At 41.9% G+C, this 21,837-nt stretch overlaps 1 protein-coding gene across 1 annotated transcript in view; it reads right to left on the bottom strand.

The window, feature by feature from the left end:
• CDK4 (cyclin dependent kinase 4) overlaps positions 1–21,837 on the bottom strand; it is a 62,122-nt gene that overhangs the window by 13,428 nt on the left and 26,857 nt on the right. The window contains exons 3-4 of the mRNA XM_089692729.1: positions 14,043–14,178; positions 5,459–5,626 (exon numbers count right to left, since the gene is read on the bottom strand). Of these exons, the coding sequence (XP_089548855.1) occupies positions 5,459–5,626; positions 14,043–14,178 (304 nt within the window). The remainder of the gene's footprint in view (positions 1–5,458; positions 5,627–14,042; positions 14,179–21,837) is intronic.

A 21,837-nucleotide genomic window follows, 5' to 3' on the forward strand; every position in this document is an offset into this window, starting at 1 on the left:
GCTCTTCCATGTTGGGAGAAAATCGGCGATTGCGCCACACGTATAGTTGTTTTGCATTGTTGAGACAATTTTACAACTAACATTTGATATGTTTCCATTAGAATCTGTTCACATCTGGAGTTTTGAGATCTCGGGCAGAATTGCTGCGATTCAGCCTGCAATCCTATATAGCACTGCAACTGTGGCAAACCCATTCATTTTTCAATTGCAACTAAACACGATGCGGTTCTGCTGCGATTGTCGCGGCAAAATACATCATGTAAAGATTGTCACCCAAAAAGAAGCAGAAGTGACAAACTTTGTGCGCTGTGGTTTGCCGCAATTTACTGGGTGACAATTGTGGCAGAACCGCACTGTGTTGCAAATCAATGGCAACCGAACATGCGTGGTGTTTTGCCATGACTGTAGTGCGATTTGAAATTGTGGGCCAAATCACAGTGATTCTGCCAGAGATCTCAAAATGCCATTTGGAAACGGGGCCTAACTCTGCAAATTTCTCAGCGTGTAAAACTCCACAACTTTGCATGCTATAGGTTTACAACACTTCTCTCAGTTAGGACAGGTTCAAATACACTTTACTGATATGAATCCGTCGCAAGTCCTGCCGTTTGTCGCCATTTTTAAAAAGTAACACCACTTTCTTGTGTGAGTGTGTGTGTGTGTGTGTGAGAGTGTGTGTGTGTGTGTGTGTGAGAGTGTGTGTGTGTGTGTGTGTGTGAGTGTGTGAGAGTGTGTGTGTGTGAGAGTGTGTGTGTGTGTGAGAGTGTGTGTGTGTGTGTGTGAGAGTGTGTGAGTGTGTGTGTGAGAGTGTGAGAGTGTGTGTGTGTGTGTGTGTGTGAGAGTGTGTGTGTGAGAGTGTGTGTGTGTGTGAGAGTGTGAGTGTGTGAGTGTGTGTTTGTTGGGGGGGGGGGGGGGTGAATCATTTTCAATTAAAAATGTGCCATTTCTTTATTTGGGCAAAAATGAAGTTTTAGCTGAAAGCTTAGTTAGTCAGACACATACCCCTTGTCACGCTTTCCTTGGCTATTTAAAGAGGCAAATCAACCAGTGAAAATATAGTGCATTTCAAATATGAATCAGTGAAGTGTGATTTGAGCCCATTCATTTGGAATGGCCTCAAATCGCACAAACGTAGTGCATGAACTACTTTTTGAACTGCACTACAACCGGATCTTTTGTAGTTTGGTAACACGCGGTCTAGTTCAGGCAAACGCACTGCATTTGTGAAGTCGTTAACATTGCACTGACACCTGCTGCAGATTGCAAGTGCAGTGCAATTTGAGCACGGTGCAAATCGTGGGTTTCCCACACTGCGTTCTAGCGTGAACAAGGGCGTAGAGAGCACAGTATTCCCTGCAACATGAATGCTATGGAAATGCCCTGTATTTAATGGTTTACTTGTAAAATATGATTACAAAAGGAAAATAGAGTGGAAATTTTTGAAAAAACAACTTGTTCAGGGAACAAATTGGGGTCCCAATCTACTTGTCCCAATAAAAAAAAATCAATTCTAACCACAACCGTATTTAAATCGGAGGTGATTTTAGGAATTTCGGGGGCTTTTAAAAACAAAAAAAGGGGCTTTATGATGACTTTAAAAAATCATTTTAGACCTGAAGATTACATAAAAACCAAATCATGATATATTTTCTGAAAAAAGAGGCCCTAGAGAATAAAATAGTGGTAGTTTATTTTATGTTGCATGATATTACTGTAAAATGTCAGTTTTACAGCACAAAAAAAAAAAAAGCAACAAATCACCCTATTTTTGGTCAATAAGACCCCACATCTCTCTTCTACAATGTAAAGCATTAAATCAAAAAAAGCATTGATCTAGTGCTTAAAAAAAAAAAAAAAAAAAAAAAAAAAGGGTCTTGTTTACAAGGCGCCGCAAGCGGAGGTGACATTGCTCCTGTACTCCAACGGCATAGAGATGAGTGGAGGCCCTCTTTCCTTCACTAATCTCTATGCCCAGTGCCAGGATCATTCGATGGTTTCTCAGGTAAGGCTGAGAACTAACGAGCGACGGCCGGTGGCGGCAGCAGAGAGTTTTTTTCAGCACCTATATCGATGCTTTTTTCCATATCGGCCGATAGGTGTGTTTTCAGCTGAAACGTTTCGGCCACCGAAATTTCGGTGCACCCCTAATTAAAAATAGTCCAAACTAAACCAAAATAACCTGCATTATGCAACACAAATAAAGCGCCTGAAAAACAGTCCATTCAGTAAAATACTTGATGTAAATGTGTCCAAGTGGAAACTTTGACAAGAGCCAGTCCACATACAAGTGTGTAAGCTGTAAATTCCTCCACCACAAATATGCAGCCTTTTACTGAATCCTCTGATCTCAACATGAAATAGATCAATATACGCTTGTGTGTGTACATCCAAACACAGGATACGCTGTAATCCACCATGCGGTTTCTGTGACCACGATGTCAAAAGATGAAGCAAAGTTCTCTCCAACAGCACCTTGAAATGTCCCTCCAAAGAAAACCAAGGTAGCCATGATAGTGTTATACCATAAAATAATCGCTTTATTAAAATAGACAAATGCTTACAAGATCAAAAAGGAACGTAGACATAAATCAGAGCAAATGGCCAGAATGGGAATCCCAACATACATGTGATGTCACTGGCTAGGCCCTCCCTATGTGTTTCATAACCAATCAGCATAGTCAGGGGTATGGAACTCCAGCTATCATGCTCCATACCGCTGACAATGCTGATTGGTGGTGAAACATGTTGGGAGGGGCCAAGTTGGACAGGATTTACATGCAAGAAACCTAGCTCTGCCAACTCTGTATTCAGCTCAGGCCCTTTCCTCTGGTGAGATCACCTCCTCCCCAGTGCAGGTTATTATCAGATATTGCAGCACAGGCATTTTCCTTCACGTTTGTGGATGTATGCATTTTCACTCTGTATATACTTGCTTGCCTTGAGTTCCCTTTAACATTCTTTGCAGTTTTTAAGAAATGAAATCAAGCCCAGCCAAATCAAAAATTGTGTGCTTTAACCACTTCAAGTCTGGACACTTTTACCCCCTTCCTGTCCAGGCCAATTTTCCACTTTCAGCGCTATCACACTTTGAATGACAATTGCGCGGTCATGCAACACTGTACCCATATGCATTTTTTAGCATTTTGTGAGACAGATAAAGCTTTATTTGGTGGTATTTATTCACCACTGGGATTTTTATTTTTTTCCCTATATAAATGAAAAAGTCCAAAAAAATTTTTAAAAAAAGTGTTTTTCTTATAAAATTTTGCCATTAAATAATCTTTCTTTATAAATCTTGGCCAAAATTTATTCAGTTATCTTTTTAGTAAAATAAAAAAAAAAAACGAAAAATTAGTTTATAACCAAAATTATAATTTTTACATTTCTTTTTTACATTTTTATCTTTTTTTATATAATTATTTATTATTTGGTTTTTTTTTTACATACCGTCACCCTAGCAGTACATTGTCACCATGGTGACACTGTACTACTTGTGGGGGGTTATGAAGATTTTTTTTTTTTATTTTTAACACCGATTGCTTTTTTTTTGCCCATAAAGGCTGTAAAGGCAAGAATTTCTCATTCTCTCTGGCTGCATTCTTGCAGCCATTGAGAAATACTGTGTGAACTGTGATTGGTCACAGCTTGTCACATGGTACAAGGTTGTTGTGAATAGCCTTGCACCATGTGACCTCTGTGATCATTCACAGATTTCATACGTAGTCAGCAATGATGTCAGAAGTGACATCTTGCTCACTACTCATGTGATCACTTATTGGCCAATCAGCGATCACATGATCGGGACCTCGCACAGAGGTCCCGTACAACGATCAGTGTTCCAGTGTGTCCGGAGGACACAGCGGGCACTGGATCGCGGTGCTGCGCGCTCCCAGTGAGCGCGCACAAGCAGGGGGTGGGGAGGCCGTTTATAAACGGCCACCCGTCCCTGCACTGCCACCGTCCGGCCATTTATATACATGGGCCGGACGGGAAATGGTTAATGTGAACTTGAGAAAATAGCAACATGGCACCTGCCACTGCTGAGTTGATTGTAAACAGATAGATCCTGAACCTGGTTTCACTTTGTATTATGTTCAGATTTTTCATACTTCACTGACTGCCTACTTGTTCCAGGTCAATGGATTCACTAGGTAGTGAAACCAGAAGCAAGCTGAAGAGCTAAATAAAATAATAAAAAAAAAATAAAGTCCCCTTGCAGGTTATTGTCTTAATGTGCTAGTACACACTGCATGCTAGCACGTTATGACAAATTAACCTGTAAAGCAGATCCCTCCAGCAGCGACAGACTTCCATCATCACCCATTCTTCCTTGCGGGCTCACATGCTCCTGCTTTTTGAATGGTCTGGCTGCGATGACATCACTCTTGTGCATGCACACGGGAGTTACAGTCATAGCACAGCACTCTGAATGGAATGCAGACACACGAGTGTGCCGTCCATTCAGAAAGCAGTGCACATGCGCTTGTGGTGTCACCGGTCGCTACAAATGCTAATATCTTCTAAATGGTGCACAATTGGGAGATATTCACTCTACCTACAGGTAAGACTTGTTATAGACAAGAGAAAAAGTGGACTTAACTACCACTTTAATCTGGCAGGCTCACTTTATGTCTGTAAGGAAATTTCCAGGAGCCCTGGCTGCTGGGGTGAAGTTTGCTCCTAAGAAAGCAACTCAGGAGCCTTTAAGCCGGTATTAAAGTGCCCCCCCCCCAAAAAAAAAGAAGCCCCCCTACAGGTTTGTTCTCTGCATAAATACTAGCACATTATGACAGACTTACCTGTCAAACAAGGCCCTCCAGCGCTGCGCTGTCACTGCTCCCATTGGTTCCCGCACTCCCATCTTCACCCGGTCTTCCTTTTGGGGTCTCTTTGGCCACTTGAACAGCCAGGCTGCAAGAACACTAGGGTCTCTTCTGTTATAAAATCCCTGCCTGTCAGCGGTTTTTCAAATATTGACTTTGATACCATTTTAAGATATGCATGCTTAAAACGCAGCACATAAATGGCTTGGAGAATCCACGTGAGATGTTCTCAGGTAAAGCATCTCTGGAGATACCTTTTAATGATTCCTCTTCTCTGCCTCTGTGCTTTTATCTCATGTACAAATGCTTTCAGATGCTGTTCTATATAGAAATGTTCACTTTATGGTTTTAGGCATTAAAAGGCATGTGTTTTATATCACAAAAGATGCACTTATCCTTTATGGAATTTGAATATAAAAACTGTGGTATTTTAAAGCTGTCAGAAATGGATCTATTGTAATTGGTTGTCCTCCAAGTTCTATATAATTTATAACAACCTTAAATTATCTCGAAATATGGCACCGCAATGCTGACAACTATGGCTGCATAGGTTTCCTGTGCAGCTGCATTCTCAAGGATGTTCTCACCTGCTAAACAAAGTGCTATGTTACAGAACATTTACAATAAACGCTTACCACAGGGGTGAGGGCCATCTGACAGCTGTAGATTCGTGCAAGGCCAAAATCTGCTAGTTTGACCTGTCCACAGCTGGTCACTAAAATGTTTTCTGGTTTAAGATCACGATGCACAATACAGTTCAAATGAAGGAATTCAAGGCCGGAGAGGAACTGTCTCATTAGATCCTGCCAAAACAAAAGAGTACCATTAGTAAAATGCATCTTCAGTATAACACACACTAAAACAAACTGAAGAGTATTAGGATGAATTCACATATGTGAATGCACCCGCTCCATGATTACCCGTGAGAACTCCAGCGGGGGTTCCAGTGATTGGCTGTGAGAGGCAGTCACATTGATAGATACAGGCTGCCTGCATCCAGGGCCGATCACTGGCATGTAATCACTGCACGAGTATTTACATGAGAATGGGAGCAAGCAGCCTCCCATTGCTTTCAATTGGGCTGCCTCTCACAGCTAACCCCAGGTACCCCCACTGGGGTTCCCACATGCAATTGTTGCGTGAGCGATTACAAGTGAGTGGCTGTGACCAAGCTTGCAGCCTCCCATTGCTTTCAATGGGGAAGCCTGTTGAAGCTAATCACAAGAACCCTCGCTGGGGTTCTCGCATGTACTCGCCAAGCGAATGTATTCAAGTGTTAATGCACCCTAAATAAGGACTTCTCTATTCTAATATCAATTTTCAGAAATGTCTCGTACTTCAGGCAAGCTTGTGGGAGTTGGCTGAACATTTGAACACAGCAAAGGTCATCTCTTACCATTTTCAACAGGATAGAAGTTTATACTTTTCAGAGCTGCTAAACTAATCCGAAGGAGGCAGTGAATATCAACGCTGCCACGGCCAGCCCACAGTTTAAATATTTTTTTCTTGTTCACACCAGGTGCGTTGAGTTGAATAACCTACATCGATCAACATAGTTTCAACGCAAGGGCACAAGAATTGTTTTCTAGGTGGCCTACATGTACACTGGTTTGCGATTTATAAAAATACTACATTTGTACACAGAGAAATGCACTGCGATGCATAAAGATGAATGAGGTGTGATTTTATTGTCACTTTCAATAAAACTGAAAAATGTTTTTTTTGTTTTTTTTCTGCACAGCTCTTTCCATTGGCAAGATTCAACAGTTTTGTTTTTCACTTATATTGTTGTTTAGTTGTCATTGTTTTTTCCCCAATCACATAAAATCATCCCGCTTTAAGTATTTACAGCCCAGCAGAGCTCCTTCAGCCCAAGTAGTAAAAGTTCCTGATGCCGCCTGAAGATTTTATTAAACCCTTTGGAAGAGCACATCTGCCATGTACAGTACACTGCCAAACAGAGACCAATACCCATGTCTGTATAGGACACTTGTCTACAGACACTTATGCCAATATTGCTGAGCAAACTGAAAACCAAGATAATGAAGGCAAAACTGCATCCGACTTCCAGCAAAGACCACATGATTACTGTTACTTCCTTTTTTTTCTTGCTTTAGACAGAGTTGGAATGGTTAACACTTCTGTCAGACATTTATCACTGTCTGGGTCCCTTTTCTTAGGAAGAAATACCTTCACTTCCTTCCCCAGTTACAACCATCCCCACAGCAGAGATACAAGAAACAGTAAAACTTTACCGAGGATCTAAACTCTCCATACCAAAGTGTTTTTACGGTCTGGTCCACATTAGGCTGCTTTCACACTGAGGAGTTTTTGAAGCATTTTTGCATTAAAAAAAAAAAGTGCCTGAAAAGCTCAAGAAAAATGCTTCCCTATGTATGTGAATGTATATCTATGCATTGTGCTTGTGGTGTAAACTCCTGCTTGCAGCATCTTTGGAAAACACACACCTTTGAAATCAATGGAAAACGCCTGAAAAGTGCCTCAAAAATGCCTCTGGTAAGCGTTTTTGGAGCAGTCTTTAAGTCACGTGTCCTTTAAAAATGCTCAGAAAGCCCGGCAAAATGCATTTTGCAGCACTGAAAAGTAACCTAAGAGACAGATCTGCCTTCAGTTCTCATCAGTAAGACCACTGTCAACAAACAGGAAGGTAAAACCTTTCAAATACTGACAAAGAAAATAAAAACCTCACAGGAGTTCAAACCCTTCCCTGTTCTAGCTAAAATTGGAAATACTCAGTTTCAAACACCCATTGAAAGCCTAAGTCTAATCAAAAAACGGGACTTGAAAAATATCAGCACGCGTAAAACTACTTAAAAGCGGAGTTCCACTCACCGTCTCAAAAAATAAAAGTAAGCAGCTACAAAAACTGTAGCTGCTGACTTTTAAAAAACAGTCACTTACCTGTCCCTCGGCATGTCCCCCGCAGCCCGTTTCACCAACCGTCCTGTATACCAGGAGGCTGGCATCTTCAGTGTGGGCACCGGGCTGTGATAGCTTGAGGCTTCACAGCCGGGGACCCACTGTGCATGCGCAAGTAGCCCTGAGCTTCATGAATGGTCCTGTAGTCTTCTGGGACCGGTCACATGTCCCAGGAGACTACAGGGAGGGAGGGAGGACACCTTCCGCTGCCAGTCGAATAGGCGATCGGACCAAAAGTGGGAGCGGGTACCTGTCAAATTCAGGTACCCGCTCCCCCCCCAAAGGTGCCAATTCTTAATGGGGAGCAGTCCTTAAAGCAGAACTTCCCTTTTTGGGTGGCGCTCTGCTTTAAAGTCCAAGCAAAGTGTGCTTTCTATTAATGGAAGAGGAAGAAGAATGGGCAGCCTAGTTAACACTCTTGAAGAGTGCATATGACAGGTCCCTGAGCTTTAATAACCCCAGTGGCACTGGAAAATTGGAGGATGGAAGATTTCAACTAATTATGCAGTCATCAGCACAAGGGACTCATTGCATTGCCTGTAACTAATGTCCCTTGTGCTGACTTTTTAAAACCTTTTTTGACTCAACGTAGGCTTTAACTTCTATATCTTGCTTAAAGTGTACGAAAAATCCTAACAAACCCCTTATTTGCCCCCATTTGGTCTAGTAAACCTTCTGTGCTGTCTGCCCGAGCACAAGGAGGATTAGGGGATCCATCAGCAAAAGTGGGAAGGGCTAACACCGAGTGTTTAAAAGTTCAAAGCTGAAAATTACACTAGGGGGAATTACCCAAGCTTCCTAGACCATAATAATGGCACAGAAAACTGGCACTAATGAACAAAGCAGACGTAAACTGGCATGCATGGCACAGATAAACTTGAAACAGGTCTATTTTAGCGTAGAATAAAAACTGGTGCGGTTTCCACACCTTTCAGTGAAGAAAACTGCCAAAGATCTACACCAGGTAGGGTCTGCCTACAGAATTTCAGCTTTCTGTAGATCACATGCAGTTGGGTGAGGTTGTTGTGGGCAGATTGACCTGAAGCATGCAGCTCCAGCTAAAGTGCTTTCTGTGCCATGTCTGGTACAGACACCGCAAAAACCGTGAAGCAAATCACTCCTAAATAATAAAGGGGCTTGTGCTTCTTCTGTTAGGCTACATACACACTAGCCTTGTTAGCAAGCGGCAGACAGGTGTTTGGGAAGCGTTTTTACCGTTTCCCAAATGCCTGGGAAAATTCTGCACATTGCAGCACATAGTGTTGTTCAAACAGGAGCGTTAGCATCGCGGTAAAACGGACGCCTCTGGTCGAGTCAGGAGGAGTTGAAGCCTCCTATTCAAGTCTATGGTGCCGCCCCGCAAACGCCTGGCCGGCGTTTGTGGTGCGGTTGCGAGGCGTTTGCGGAGCGGTAACACCATTCAAACTTCATTATAGGCTTTTGTGGGGTGTTTTTAACGCTTGGCAAATGCCTAGCAACCTCCGCTAAACCGAGCATGCAGCGTTTGCGGAGCGTTAAAAATGCTCCGCAAACACTGGACCAACGTTTGTCAAACGCTATAGGGGCGCTTGGCAAGAGTTGGAAAAACAGTCAAGTGTGAACAAGCCCTTAATCAGACGCAAGATCTGTGGAGTTTCCTTAGCTTAGAGAGTAATGCAGGCAAAGCCTGTGCCACTCTTTTCTAATTATCCCCAGTGTGTTATTCCAAACAGGAAGATAGGCACACACTATATTTAAAAGGAGCAGTATGGACAAAGCTGTTTTGGCCACACTTCTTCAGTGGGTCACAGGAGTGCCCTTTGTTTTGCGCTCCTGTGACCCAAACGCAGCCAACAGCAGGCTAAAGGAATCCCAACAATAACATCGGGGATCTGTCCAGATACCTGACTGGCAGCTAACTCAGCCTCTCAGTGTGTCACTGGGAGATTGATTCAGCCAATCCCATCGCTACCACAGTCTGGTGCTCCAGTGAGCGCTATAGGGGCAGAGCACAGAGCCAGTTACTGGCAGTCACCATTTAGAATGGATGCGAGAACTAAGTGATCAGCGGTCTTTGATCGCTCAGTTCTTTTTGAAGAGCCAGCAGCGGATTAGTCCTGCATCCACCTAGGTGAGTATGAATGTTTTCCCCCACTTAAGGCAGATCAAAAGTTATTTTTCTGCACTTGCACATTTCCCCATGTTTTATTACTTAATCTCGCTGCAAGTATTCCAGAGATGTTCGAAATATGTATTTTTTTAAAATTTGCTATGACATGTCAAGGAATAAATATTTACTTACATTTCCTTCACTGCATAGGAATAATTACACCTGGGTTTATACAGCACCTTATTTTTGTTTTTTTTATTAAAAGCAACAAACCAAAAAGGGATTATTATAAAACCTAGAGAAAATAAATATGTTTTGGCCATGGCAACCTCTCTGCATAGCAAAGGAATGATTGTGGCAGTTTGCAAGAAGATTTTTGTAGCGGTCATCTCACAGGGATTTTCCAAGTACCTCCGGCAGCCAGAGGCGCTCATTATCATCCACTATGGCCACACTTCCAAATGAGGCCCAGCATGTAACAAAATATCCATTGCTCTCAAAGCACATCGAGCTTTTTATAGGTCCTTGCTTTCATCACAAAGAAAAATTTAACAACACGACTATGTAAATCAAGTGCTGTAGAACTGTGATAAACATGATTAGCATAGCTATACTATCATTTATATAACATTCCAATTACCCCATTCCTACTTCTTCAAAGACCCAAATGTAATAAATGTTTGAGAATATTAATTCAGCTGCTGAGCAAACACCATACAGCTGATGTGCAGCTGCTCGGATTCATCTGCTAATGAGTCCCAGTCATTGTTCTAATGAAAATTCAATCAAGGGGAAAGAGACAGATATAGGTTTAATGAACACATTCTGCAACTTCCAGGTCACCAAATCTATCGAATGTTTCATCGTCATTTAAATAAAAGCAAAGCAGATCTAAGGACTCCTAATACAAGCAGGAATGTATACATCAATAAATACACACACAGTAGCATTCTATATACACACAAGGCCTACATATACATACATACAAAGAGTCATTGAACATGCTGCCAGATTCCTTATTCCAGATTTCCTTTTTTACATGAGCTACTATAATGATTTTTGAAGAAGAAATTTTTCTTCTTTTTTTAATAGGGAAACTCAAGTTCAATGAAAAGGCCTTTCTATACTGTATTCTATAAACAGAAAAGGCTTGTGTTTTGCAGGACATTTAAGGGAATAGGATGCATTTTTAATCATAATAGGCCAATTTTCATAATCCTAAAACAGGGATTCTTAACCTTTAATTCTTACAGACCCTCCCAACTCATTTCCCAATATACCCCCATAACTCCACCATCTGAGTCTAAATCACGTCCAGGGCGTCAAAACAAGGAGGAGAGGAGAGTAGACGAGGTTGATTGACAAGAGGCAGAGCTTTACTCATTCACCCACCGCTCTCCTCCTGCTGTGCGGCAGTTGAAGACAATAGAGTTCAATAGGTTTCTAATAGCCCTGCATTGTAGGTCCACAGCAGGGCCCCTGCCACCAACCAGACAAGAGAGGGAACCCAGGTGGAAATGCGAGCGGCCACCAATACAGATTGAGCCTCGCTCGCTTGTCACCAACCCCCCACCACGTGGCCCGACCCCAACAGGCCACCACCAGTCCACGGCCCAAGGGCTGGTGGGGGGACCCAATCTAGGGGATTAAAATGCAGGAGGGGTGGAACCTGCCGTGTCCCAATGAGTGGTCTCTGAATAACACTTCAGAGCACACAACACTTTTGGTGCAGAGGCCAATCACATGACTAGAAGGCCACATTATTATACAGCCTTTATATAGTGCCATCAGTTTGTGCAGCGCTTTACAAAATGAAGGCAGGTGTTACAGTTAGAATACAATTTGGTACAAAAGGAAACAGAGGGTCCTGCTCATTAGCGCTTACAATCTAAGAGGGAGGGTCAAGTGATAGAAAAAGGTAGTAGCTGAAGGGGATGAGCTGATGGAAAAAGTAGAAAACACAGTATTAGTCAGAAGCAGGATAGGCTTCTTTAAAAGAGAAGGGTTTTCAGGGATAGTCTAAAGGTGGATAGATTAGGAGAATCTTGGGAGAAGTCCTGGAGGCGAGCATAGGAGGAGGTGACATGGGAACTAGAGAGCAGGAGGTCTTGGGAGGACCAAAGAGACCTGTTTGGTTGATATTTTGAGAGCAGGTTAGTGATGTAGCTGGGGGAAGAGGTGTGGATGGCTTTGTAGATTGTTGTTAATACTTTGAATTTTATACAAGCGGAGGGATTGTCAGAGAGGGGGGAAGCAGACATTAAATGGTTGGTAAGGTGGATGAGTCTGGCATCAGCATTCGTGATGAACTGAAGGGGGGATAGCCTATGTAATCCAATGAGACGGGAGTTGCAGTAGTTGAGGCGAGAGATAACCTGGGAATGAATTTGGAGCTTTGTGGTATCATTGGTTAAAAAGGGGCGTATTCTGGAGATGTTGCTGTGGTTGTGGCAGCATGATTTGGACAGGGATTGCATGAGGGCCTGAAAGGAAAGCTCATAATCCAGGTTTACCCCTAGCATGCGGGGACCGGTTGATGTTTGTGTCATTGATCTTGACAGAGAAATCAGGGAAAGAGGCACGTGGGGGAGGGAATACTAGGAGTTTTGGATAGACGGAGTTTGAGAAAGTGGTGACATCCAGTCCGATATGTAGGTTAGTAAATCAGTGATACGTAAGGAAACGAATGGGTTGAGCTGAGGGATAGAGAGATGGATTTGTGTGTCATACGCATAGAAACAGTATTGAAAATACCTCAGCTGGCCTTGGTTCTCCCTACACAAGTTACACCCACCCTGTACAAATTGGGCTTCACCCACTCCAAGATTCTGAAGCAGTAAACATATTTGTAAAGTATACTGCTTTACTTTGGCCACCCACAGCTTCATAACTAGACCTCCTAGTGTAGAAGGAAAGGAGTAGGAACAATGTCAGCTACATGGTTACACACACACACTTTTTCAGGAAGATCTGCACAGAAACACAATATCTGTCTATAGCAGGCAGATGTAAACAGACGTGCATTCGTCTACATCCGAATACATCTAGGTCTGGATTAAAAAAAAACAAAAAAAAAAATGTTTGCATTCCTTTGCCATAGAACTAACATAGGTCAATTAAGCTCCATTTTCAAGAAAATTTCACGGATACGAATTCCACAAAAGTGACATCTATTCTGTTCTACTCATATCCAACAGGGGATCTGTTCATGGATTCTCTGCTGATCATAATGGATGCTACCTGTGTGAAGGGACCCTAAAAGTAATTACAAAACAGCATGGAACTTTGTAGCTTCAAGTGCTTCAATTATTCCTCTCTAAGAGGAAATGTAATTTTGTGCAGTGTTGACATGCATTACCACACACAAAAGTAAGAAAATGATAGCTTTGCCTGGAGGTCTTATTTAGCGCAACTCTTTCCATCATAAATGAACTACGTTGTTGCAAGAGAAGCTAGAAAGTACCGTATCTTGTAGTTACTTATACTTTACTAAGCCAATATTTCCAGCCAAGTACTACTACTACAATATTCTCAGTTATGTTTTCATTCATTTTAAAATGGTGCAAGTCTGCAACTGAAAAAAACCCTAAGCTGAACACCCCTAAATTTGAATCCTCCCTAATTACCCCAAGGTTTTTTTTTTATAAATGTTATTTTGTTAAAACTATATGACTGTAATCCTCTCTGGTTGTAAAGGCTCAAGGTTATTTCCCTTCATGCATTGTATGCATGAAGGTAAAAAACAACCTCTGTGTAGCAGCCCCCCCCCCCCCAACACTTACCTGAGCTCATTATTATCCGGCAAAGTCCATGAGAGACTCGGTCCTCCAGGGACTCTCACTCCTAACTGGCTGAGGCAGCAGCAACTTTCAATCACAGCCAATGAACCAATCAAGAGAGGGAGGGGCAGGGCCAAGCAGCGACTGTGTGTGAGAATGAACACGCAGAGCTGCTTGCTATGGGGGCACCCGAAAGTAGGGAGGGGTCAGGAGCTCCGACCCAAGAAGAGGAGGATCCGGGCTGCTCTGTGAAAAATCATTGTACAGAGCAGGCAAGTATGACTTTTTTTTTTTTAATACATAACAAAGACTTTAGTATTCCTTTTTATGTGAACAATGTTAAAATCTCTATTTTTTTAGAACATTTCCTTATATTAAAACAAGGTTAAAAAGTAAAAAAAAAACAGTTACCTTAACAGTCTCCAAAGGTAAACCAGGCGGAGGAACTTTATTTAAGTAAGTTTTCAGGTCCTGATCAACATGCTCAAAAACTAGGGTCACCTTAGTCTCACGATCTGTCCGGGCGGAGGCACAAACATCCATAAGCCTGTGGACATGATGAGAGAGAAATATTACAATTATAAGAACTGATCACAACGTAGGTGTTTTATACACTGGTTTCCAAGAACCTTATGTTTCCAGCATTATGTCTATTCATTCTATTACCCACCTACAGTTTCTCTGTAATATTCTACAGTTGAAACTTTTTTTATGCTACTAGCCCATATTAAGAAAAAAAAAAAAATTATGCTTTCTTTATGGACCACTATGGGTTCAGCATTCCTGCCATTTATTAGTCTGATGTGCATGGAGGATTTCACAAAACTAAATACTCTATGGCAGTTTTTAGATGTTTATAGAATTGTCAGCCATTCCATTGAGGGTGGCAATGTCAACAGTTTGCTGTTAAAAATGCCCATTTACAACCAAGTTTAATGTAGTTCAGTGTATACATCAAGGCAAAAGAGATATCGCTGGGAAATATTTGTTAATAAAATAAAAAACAATGTATTTCAGCAATAGGAATGCAGCACCACATTCTTGCAAACTGAGCACATATTTATTAATATAAAAAGTACTAATGTACAATGAAGCATATCTGAGCAAAGACATTCGTCCTTTGGAGCAAAGGGCTTGAGAAAGTGTAGGGACACTATAAACTGTCACTCACAGATATATTTCATTGTACCTTGTTACTTTATACGTCACTAAATATTACGGGATTTTCCAAGAATCAAAGTTTTGCTGCATCTTGGTTTCTGGATTAGTTGGTTTACAAGCAATGACTGGAATATGCTTGCTTGCGAGCGCACACAGAGCTTTCCTGGTAATGCTGGCTCACCCAGCTGCAATTTTTACATATATACACACTTTCGGGGGGGGGGGATTAACAAACATTGGTGTAATGGGAAAATATACAACGATTTAGAATTTTATGTGCCAATCTTAAAAAAAAAAAAAAAAAAAAAAAAAAAAGGGTTACACAAATGATTCATTTAGTTTGCTGCATGTAAATGACAAACACCATTTGTCCATACACATCCACCTTTCCTCTCCTCCTACAGTGCTGCTCCCCATTGTTTTTCACCAATTACACTGTTGCATGCCATTAGGCATTAATAGAAATGGTCACATATACCTTCTAAAGTGATTTTAGGTGGCTAGAGCAACAACACATATAGAACTTGGAATACATTTTTGTTTGTTGCATTGAAAATGCACCAATATTTCCATTCCCCCAAAAAAAGGGGACGCACTTCGAGAGGAGAGAGAGAGAAGAGGGGAGAGGAGAGAGAGAGAAGAGGGGAGAGGAGAGAGAGAGAAGAGGGGAGAGGAGAGAGAGAGAAGAGGGGAGAGGAGAGAGAGAGAAGAGGGGAGAGGAGAGAGAGAGAAGAGGGGAGAGGAGAGAGAGAGAAGAGGGGAGAGGAGAGGAGAGAGAAGAGGGGAGAGGAGAGAGAGAGAAGAGGGGAGAGGAGAGGAGAGAGAAGAGGGGAGAGAGGAGAGGAGAGAGAAGAGGGGAGAGAGAGGAGAGGAGAGAGAAGAGGGGAGAGAGAGGAGAGGAGAGAGAAGAGGGGAGAGAGGAGAGGAGAGAGGAGAGGAGAGAGGAGAGGGGAGAGAGGAGGGGAGAGAGGAGAGGAGAGAGGGGAGAGGAGGGGGGAGGAGGGGAGAGGAGGGGGGGAGGAGGGGAGAGGAGGGGGGAGGAGGGGAGAGAGGGGGGAGGAGGGGAGAGAGGGGGGAGGAGGGGAGAGAGGGGAGAGGAGGGGAGAGAGGGGAGAGGAGGGGAGAGAGGAGAGATAGAGGGTAAGCCCACCAAACTGTTGGTGAGCATTAAAAGCATTAAGCATGCTAAACCTGCAGACTTATTTCTGCTTTAGTACTTCAACTACTATTGCTCACTGAAACCAAATGGTGTGTACTGTGCAAAAAAAAAAAAAAATGATATCCACAAAATATTTTTCCCAGCTTTGGACACCAGAGGGCAACATCAAGTAACAGGATCTTGTGGCCGCATAAAACAGGCTAGAGATCTCTTATTTTGTACAAAAAAAAAAAAAAAAGCAATATTGGACAATTTTCCCCCCATCTTAAATGCATTCATTTGCTACTTACTGCCAACTTGCCAAATGCCATAAGGCCTTCTTACAGCAATTACAATCTGGCTTTTCAAAATAAACATGTCTTATTTTTTCACGTTTTTCCACCCTCATGAAACTGGAATTCACCGTCGATAAAGTTCTTATCCAAGGGGATAACACTTTCCTTGCCTGTAGCCGACATCCTGTTAGCAACCAACACTACTGGCAGCTGCTTTTACATAAATGGCTGATAGCAATGATTAAATGATCAGCTAAATTTAGATGCACAGAATAAAATATGAATACAATGTCAAGAATCTCACATTTATTAAATGCAAGTGAGAAATATCTACATATTTGTGAATGTTATTGTTAGCATTCCTCCTTAGTTTCTGGCAGAGTGTGGCTGAAGATTGTCTATGCACTCAGGGCCAAATGTTTTTATTCAGTAGCAAACAAAATTCGGGAAGAGGTATGGGATTGCCTGGAGCAGCCAACACACACTAAGGAAATGATCTGTTTTTGCTGCACAGTTCCTCCAGACTTATGACACCACTGTGCAGAATACAAGGTTTTAAAGGGTTTTTTTTCTCCTTTACATGTACTAAAGGTCAAGATTAAGCACATTTCAGACAATTTCAGCTTCTCGCACATATGAAGTGGTGGCAGCCAATCTCAGAGTGACATTAAATCCCACTTCACCCAAAATCTGACAGCCCAGTGAGATGTTTAGGGGAGCTCAGGCTGTTCATATGGTGATAATGAGCTCTTTCCATGTCAGACGCATTTGTCATTTCTCACAGATTTTCCAACTCATTCCACATTGGTACCAATCCTTCCATCATTGCTCCAAGAAAAACAGACATAACCGAGAGCACTACTACTACTTCCTCCTGTTGTGGGAGTCCCATGATATACTGTACATTGGAATCCACTAGACTACTTCACATTAGGCATACTTCTCCCCACCAGTTGTCTGCCTGTCTATAGCAAGTTTAGGGCTCATAGACATCAAATAAAAGTCAGAAGATCCAACTGCAATAACTGTTCCATAAATATGGATCATTATATCAATTTGCACATTCATTTTAAAAACAACTGTCAGCATTGTTCCTAAAAGGGGATCATTGAATAAACATTTTGGACCATTGATTGTTCCCAAAGAAGGATCAGGCAGGGTGTGTCTACAGGACAGACATACAATTGTTTCACTAAATGCAAATAAATGACCGCTTCATCAAGAAAGTGAAGTCTTAATCCAACCATAGATGGACCAAATTCTCGGACGGTTCGGCAGGGACCAGCTGCGATTAGATCCATGTACGGGCAAGCTGATTGGATCAACTTGGGTACAACCAGCGCATGCTGAATTTTTAGCATGCGATTATTGCCAGTGACTATAGGTGCTAGCAGTAATCATTGTATTCTCCCGGGAGGGACAGCTACCTGCGTCCTTCTGCCTGGAAAAGACAATAGCTCTGCGGGAGGGATTTAGTCAGTGTCGATGAGAGAACCAAGTATTTTCTTCAAAATTCACGTAATGTCCTACCTTAAGCTACCCAGAGATGGATCAAAATTTCACTGGTTCTGCAGAAACTGGCCAAATTTCAATCCATCTATGATCGTTCCCACTCGACAGATGTTGACCTAATGATCTTTATTTATTTTTTTTTTTTAATTAGCCCACTGGCTGATCGGAAAAAATAAAATGATCCATCTATGGCCACCCTTAGAACAGTTTATTTTGACACATAACGAATGCGTTTTTTTTCCCCCCAAGGACTACTCGGTTTTAAGCATTTGGCCACTAGACTATTGTTCAATTATTGTCAGTGTATTCTCCTTGCTTTAGATAAAGGGAAACCACAGGCTGCTTTCAGAGATAAATCCTCTGTGAGCATAATATGGCTTCTTCTTATGAATCTGCCGCATACTTTGACAGATCAGGCTTTGCAAATACAAGAGATATGATATATACAGTAGGTCACCAGCCCCAGCTCAGTATCTACAAATGGCAGAAGATAATAGACTGTCAAAAAGGAACACAGAGGCCTAATTCAGCACTTTCCCCGTTAACCCTTAATGTACTGTACTTACTACCTTTCCAAATATTACCCTATATGGCAAGCCTGTGAACATCATATTGATGGTTTCAATGCAGTGAAGGTTTTATACTGAACCAGTCAGTAAAGGAAAATAAAAGTTTATGCATTCTAGGGGTTTGGAAAGGTCTCTGCTAGCAAAACATTCTGTGGGCGATTCTGTTCTCAACATGCATTCATCGATGGGCAGCAAGATAAAAGGCCACACTATGATTGTGTCAGGGCCAGAATTAATCACGCTTTTAAATGTCACTGGTCACAAATCTGCTATACAAAATAAATACAAAGCACCAATAATCTAATTTCAAGGCTATGCTTGAAATATAAAATAGAGAGTAGGCTTTAAATTCTAAAAGGCAAAAACCACTACATTGTCAGTACCCCTGCAGCACACTATAGGGCCTGGAGAACAGCAGTCTTCCTAACTGAAAGTATCAATTAGGACGGCACTTTCTGTCTAATGCGTAGACCTTTTGAATTCGGGGTTGCTTGTAATGACCACAAAAGATGGCACTATGCATAACCAAAGTAAGGCCTCATGTACACCTGAGCTCCCCTAGACAATAAGCTCTCCTGGCAGCAGAAAAAACGCTAAAAATGTGAGAAAAAATGCATGTAAGCGCAATACCAAGTTTACCGCTTGGACGTTTATTCATTTAATTGGCCAGAGTATTTTTTATTGACATGAATAAACGCCCAAGCATTAAAACGTGGCTAGCGTTTAGATTCATTTACACACGTTTTTTCACATTTAGCATTTTTGGTCAAAACGTTCCTCTCCTGAACACGATCCTTCTGCAATCAGGAGATGGAAGTTTAGCTGCCCCTAGACTCTGGTAATAGACTGTGTACATGGACACACAGGCTTTTGTTAAGTTGAGCTCAGGGGCTACGGCCAAAAAAAAAAAAAAAACGCCAAAAGCTCCTAAACTCACATTTAGCAGCAGCAGTGTGCATGAGGCCTAAGAGGTCACCAGCAGTCACCAAGTAACCCTGAGGAAAGGAATCTTCTAAGGCCTTGAAATGTTAGCAGTCTCACCTTTATGAGATTATGCTCTCACAATAAATCGTGGATACACATACTTTGAGTGCTGGTAACTACAGTGAAGGAAATAAGTATTTTATCCCTTGCTGATTTTGAATGTTTGCCCACTCAAAAAGAAATGATCAGTCTAAAAATCGAATGGTAGGTGTATTGTAACACTGAGACAGAATAGCAACACAAAATTGAAAAGAAATGCATGTCTAAAAGTATGCACTGATTTGCATGTTCATGAGGGAAATAAGTATTTGATCCCCTATCATTCAGAAGGATTTCTGGCTACCAGGTGTCTTTCATACAGGTAACAAGCTGAGATTAGAAGTTTCTTAAAGGGAGTGCTGCTAATCTCATTTTGTTACCTGTATAAAAGACACCTGTCCACAGGAGCAATCAAACAATCAGATTCCAAACTCTCCACCATGGCAAAAACCAAAGAGCTGTCCAAGGATGTTAGGGACAAGATTGTAGACCTACACAAGGCTGGACTGGGCTACCAAACTATCGCCAAAGCAGCTTGGTGAGAAGGTAACAATTGGTACAATCATTCGCAAATGGAAGAAACACAAAACAACTGTCAGTCTCCCTAGGTCTGGTGCACCATGCAAGTGTCAATGATCATGAGAACAATGAGGAATCATCCCAGAACTACACATGAGGATCTTGTCAATGATCTCCAGGTAGCTGGGACCACAGTCACCAAGAAAACAATTGGTAACACACTACGCCAACAAAGATTGAAATCCTGCAGTGCCCGCAAGGTCCCTCTGCTCAGGAAAGCACTGGTTGAAAGGTTGAAAGACTGGTTGAAAGTGTGGTCAGATGAGACCAAAATTGAGCTCTTTAGCATCAACTCAACTCGCCGTGTTTGGAGGAGGAATGTTGCTATGACTCCAAGAACACCATCCCAACTGTCAAACATGGTGGTGGAAACATTCTTCTTTGGGGGTGTTTTTCTGCTAAGGGGACAGGGCAACTGCACCACATCAAAGGGATGATGGACAGGGTAATGTACCATCAAATCTTGGGTGAGAACCTTCTTCCCTCAGCCAGGGCATTGACAATGTCATGCCGGAACACCAATCCACGACCCAATGACCCAAAACACATGGCCAAGGCAACAAAGGAGTGGCTCAAGAAGAAGCACATTAAAGGTCTTGGAGTAGCCTAGCCAGTCTCCAGACCTTAATCCGATTCTATGGAGGGAGCTGAACGTTCGAGTTGCGAAACATCAGCCACCAAACCTTAATGACTTGGAGAGGATCTGCCTAGAGGAGTGGGCCAAAATCCCTCCTGACATGTGTACAAACCTGGTGGCCAACTACAGGAAACGTCTGACCTCTGATTGCCAACAAGGGATTTGCCACCAAGTACTAAGTCATGTTTTTTGAAGGGGATCAAATACTTATTTCCCTCATGAACATGCAAATCAGTGCATAATTTGTTAGACATGCATTTCTTTTGAATTTTTAGTTGCTATTCTGTCTCTCAGTGTTACAATACACCTACCACTCTATTTTTAAACAGATCATTTCTTTGTGAGTGGTCAAACATTCAAAATCAGTAGGGGATCAAGTACTTATTTCCTTCACTGTATGTAACAGCGGTCTTCATATTCTCTAAGTGCTTCCTTTGACCTTGTAATTTTTAACTTGGGGCTATAGAACGGTAACAAACAGAACCCAGAATTAGAGGGCTAATACAGGTAACTCAGGCTATGACTTAGGAAGGACCTTGACTCTTAAATGTTTAAAATGTCAAACAGGCTCACTTTGGAAATGGCAGCTTAAAAGTAAGGAAATTATTCTTGATTTCAACCTTTGCCAATAAAGTCTAAAGCTGGCCACAGACAGTTCGAATCTCAGCCGGTTCAGCAGGGACTAGCTGAGATTCAAGCCATGGCAGGTTGAATGTAGCCAAGTTGACTGACCGATCGATCAACTATGGTACAAACCAGCCTGTCGGATTTTACATGCAGTGTAATCTTGGTTGCAGGAAAGAAAAACAAAAGAAAAAACTAAAAAAAAACAAACAAAACAACTCCATCTATGGCCAGCTTTACTGGCATTCCCATTTAAAGCAAGCTGGGAGAGAAATCCAAGTTCTTTGCTTGGAAAAACAGTTCCAATATATGTAATTCAAAGATGTATTGTATCGGTTTGCCTGGAATTCAGCTTGATAAAAAAAAAAAAAAAAAAAAAAGAAAGAAAAGAAAGGGGACAGTCTCTGCTTGTAGTAGAGAGATTTTTTATTTAAACAAAATTTAAATATAAACCTTAAGCAAATAAGCAAACTGAGCAGGTCAACTTGCTCAGTATATAAAACCAACTTGCTAAATGACTCCAATTCCTCAACTAACACTCATGTAAGGCCATCCTGATGTCTTTGTAGGTAATCCCTATAGCCGACAGTATCCTCACCAATTCTGAAGATGAACCGGTGAAAATGACTGCCCCTGTATTCACTGGACTCCCCAGGGCATATTGAAA

The sequence above is a fragment of the Staurois parvus genome, unplaced genomic scaffold, assembly GCF_062004578.1.
Source record: "Staurois parvus isolate SC_StPar_1 unplaced genomic scaffold, SC_StPar_1.0 ptg000023l, whole genome shotgun sequence".
Taxonomy (NCBI): domain Eukaryota; kingdom Metazoa; phylum Chordata; class Amphibia; order Anura; family Ranidae; genus Staurois; species Staurois parvus.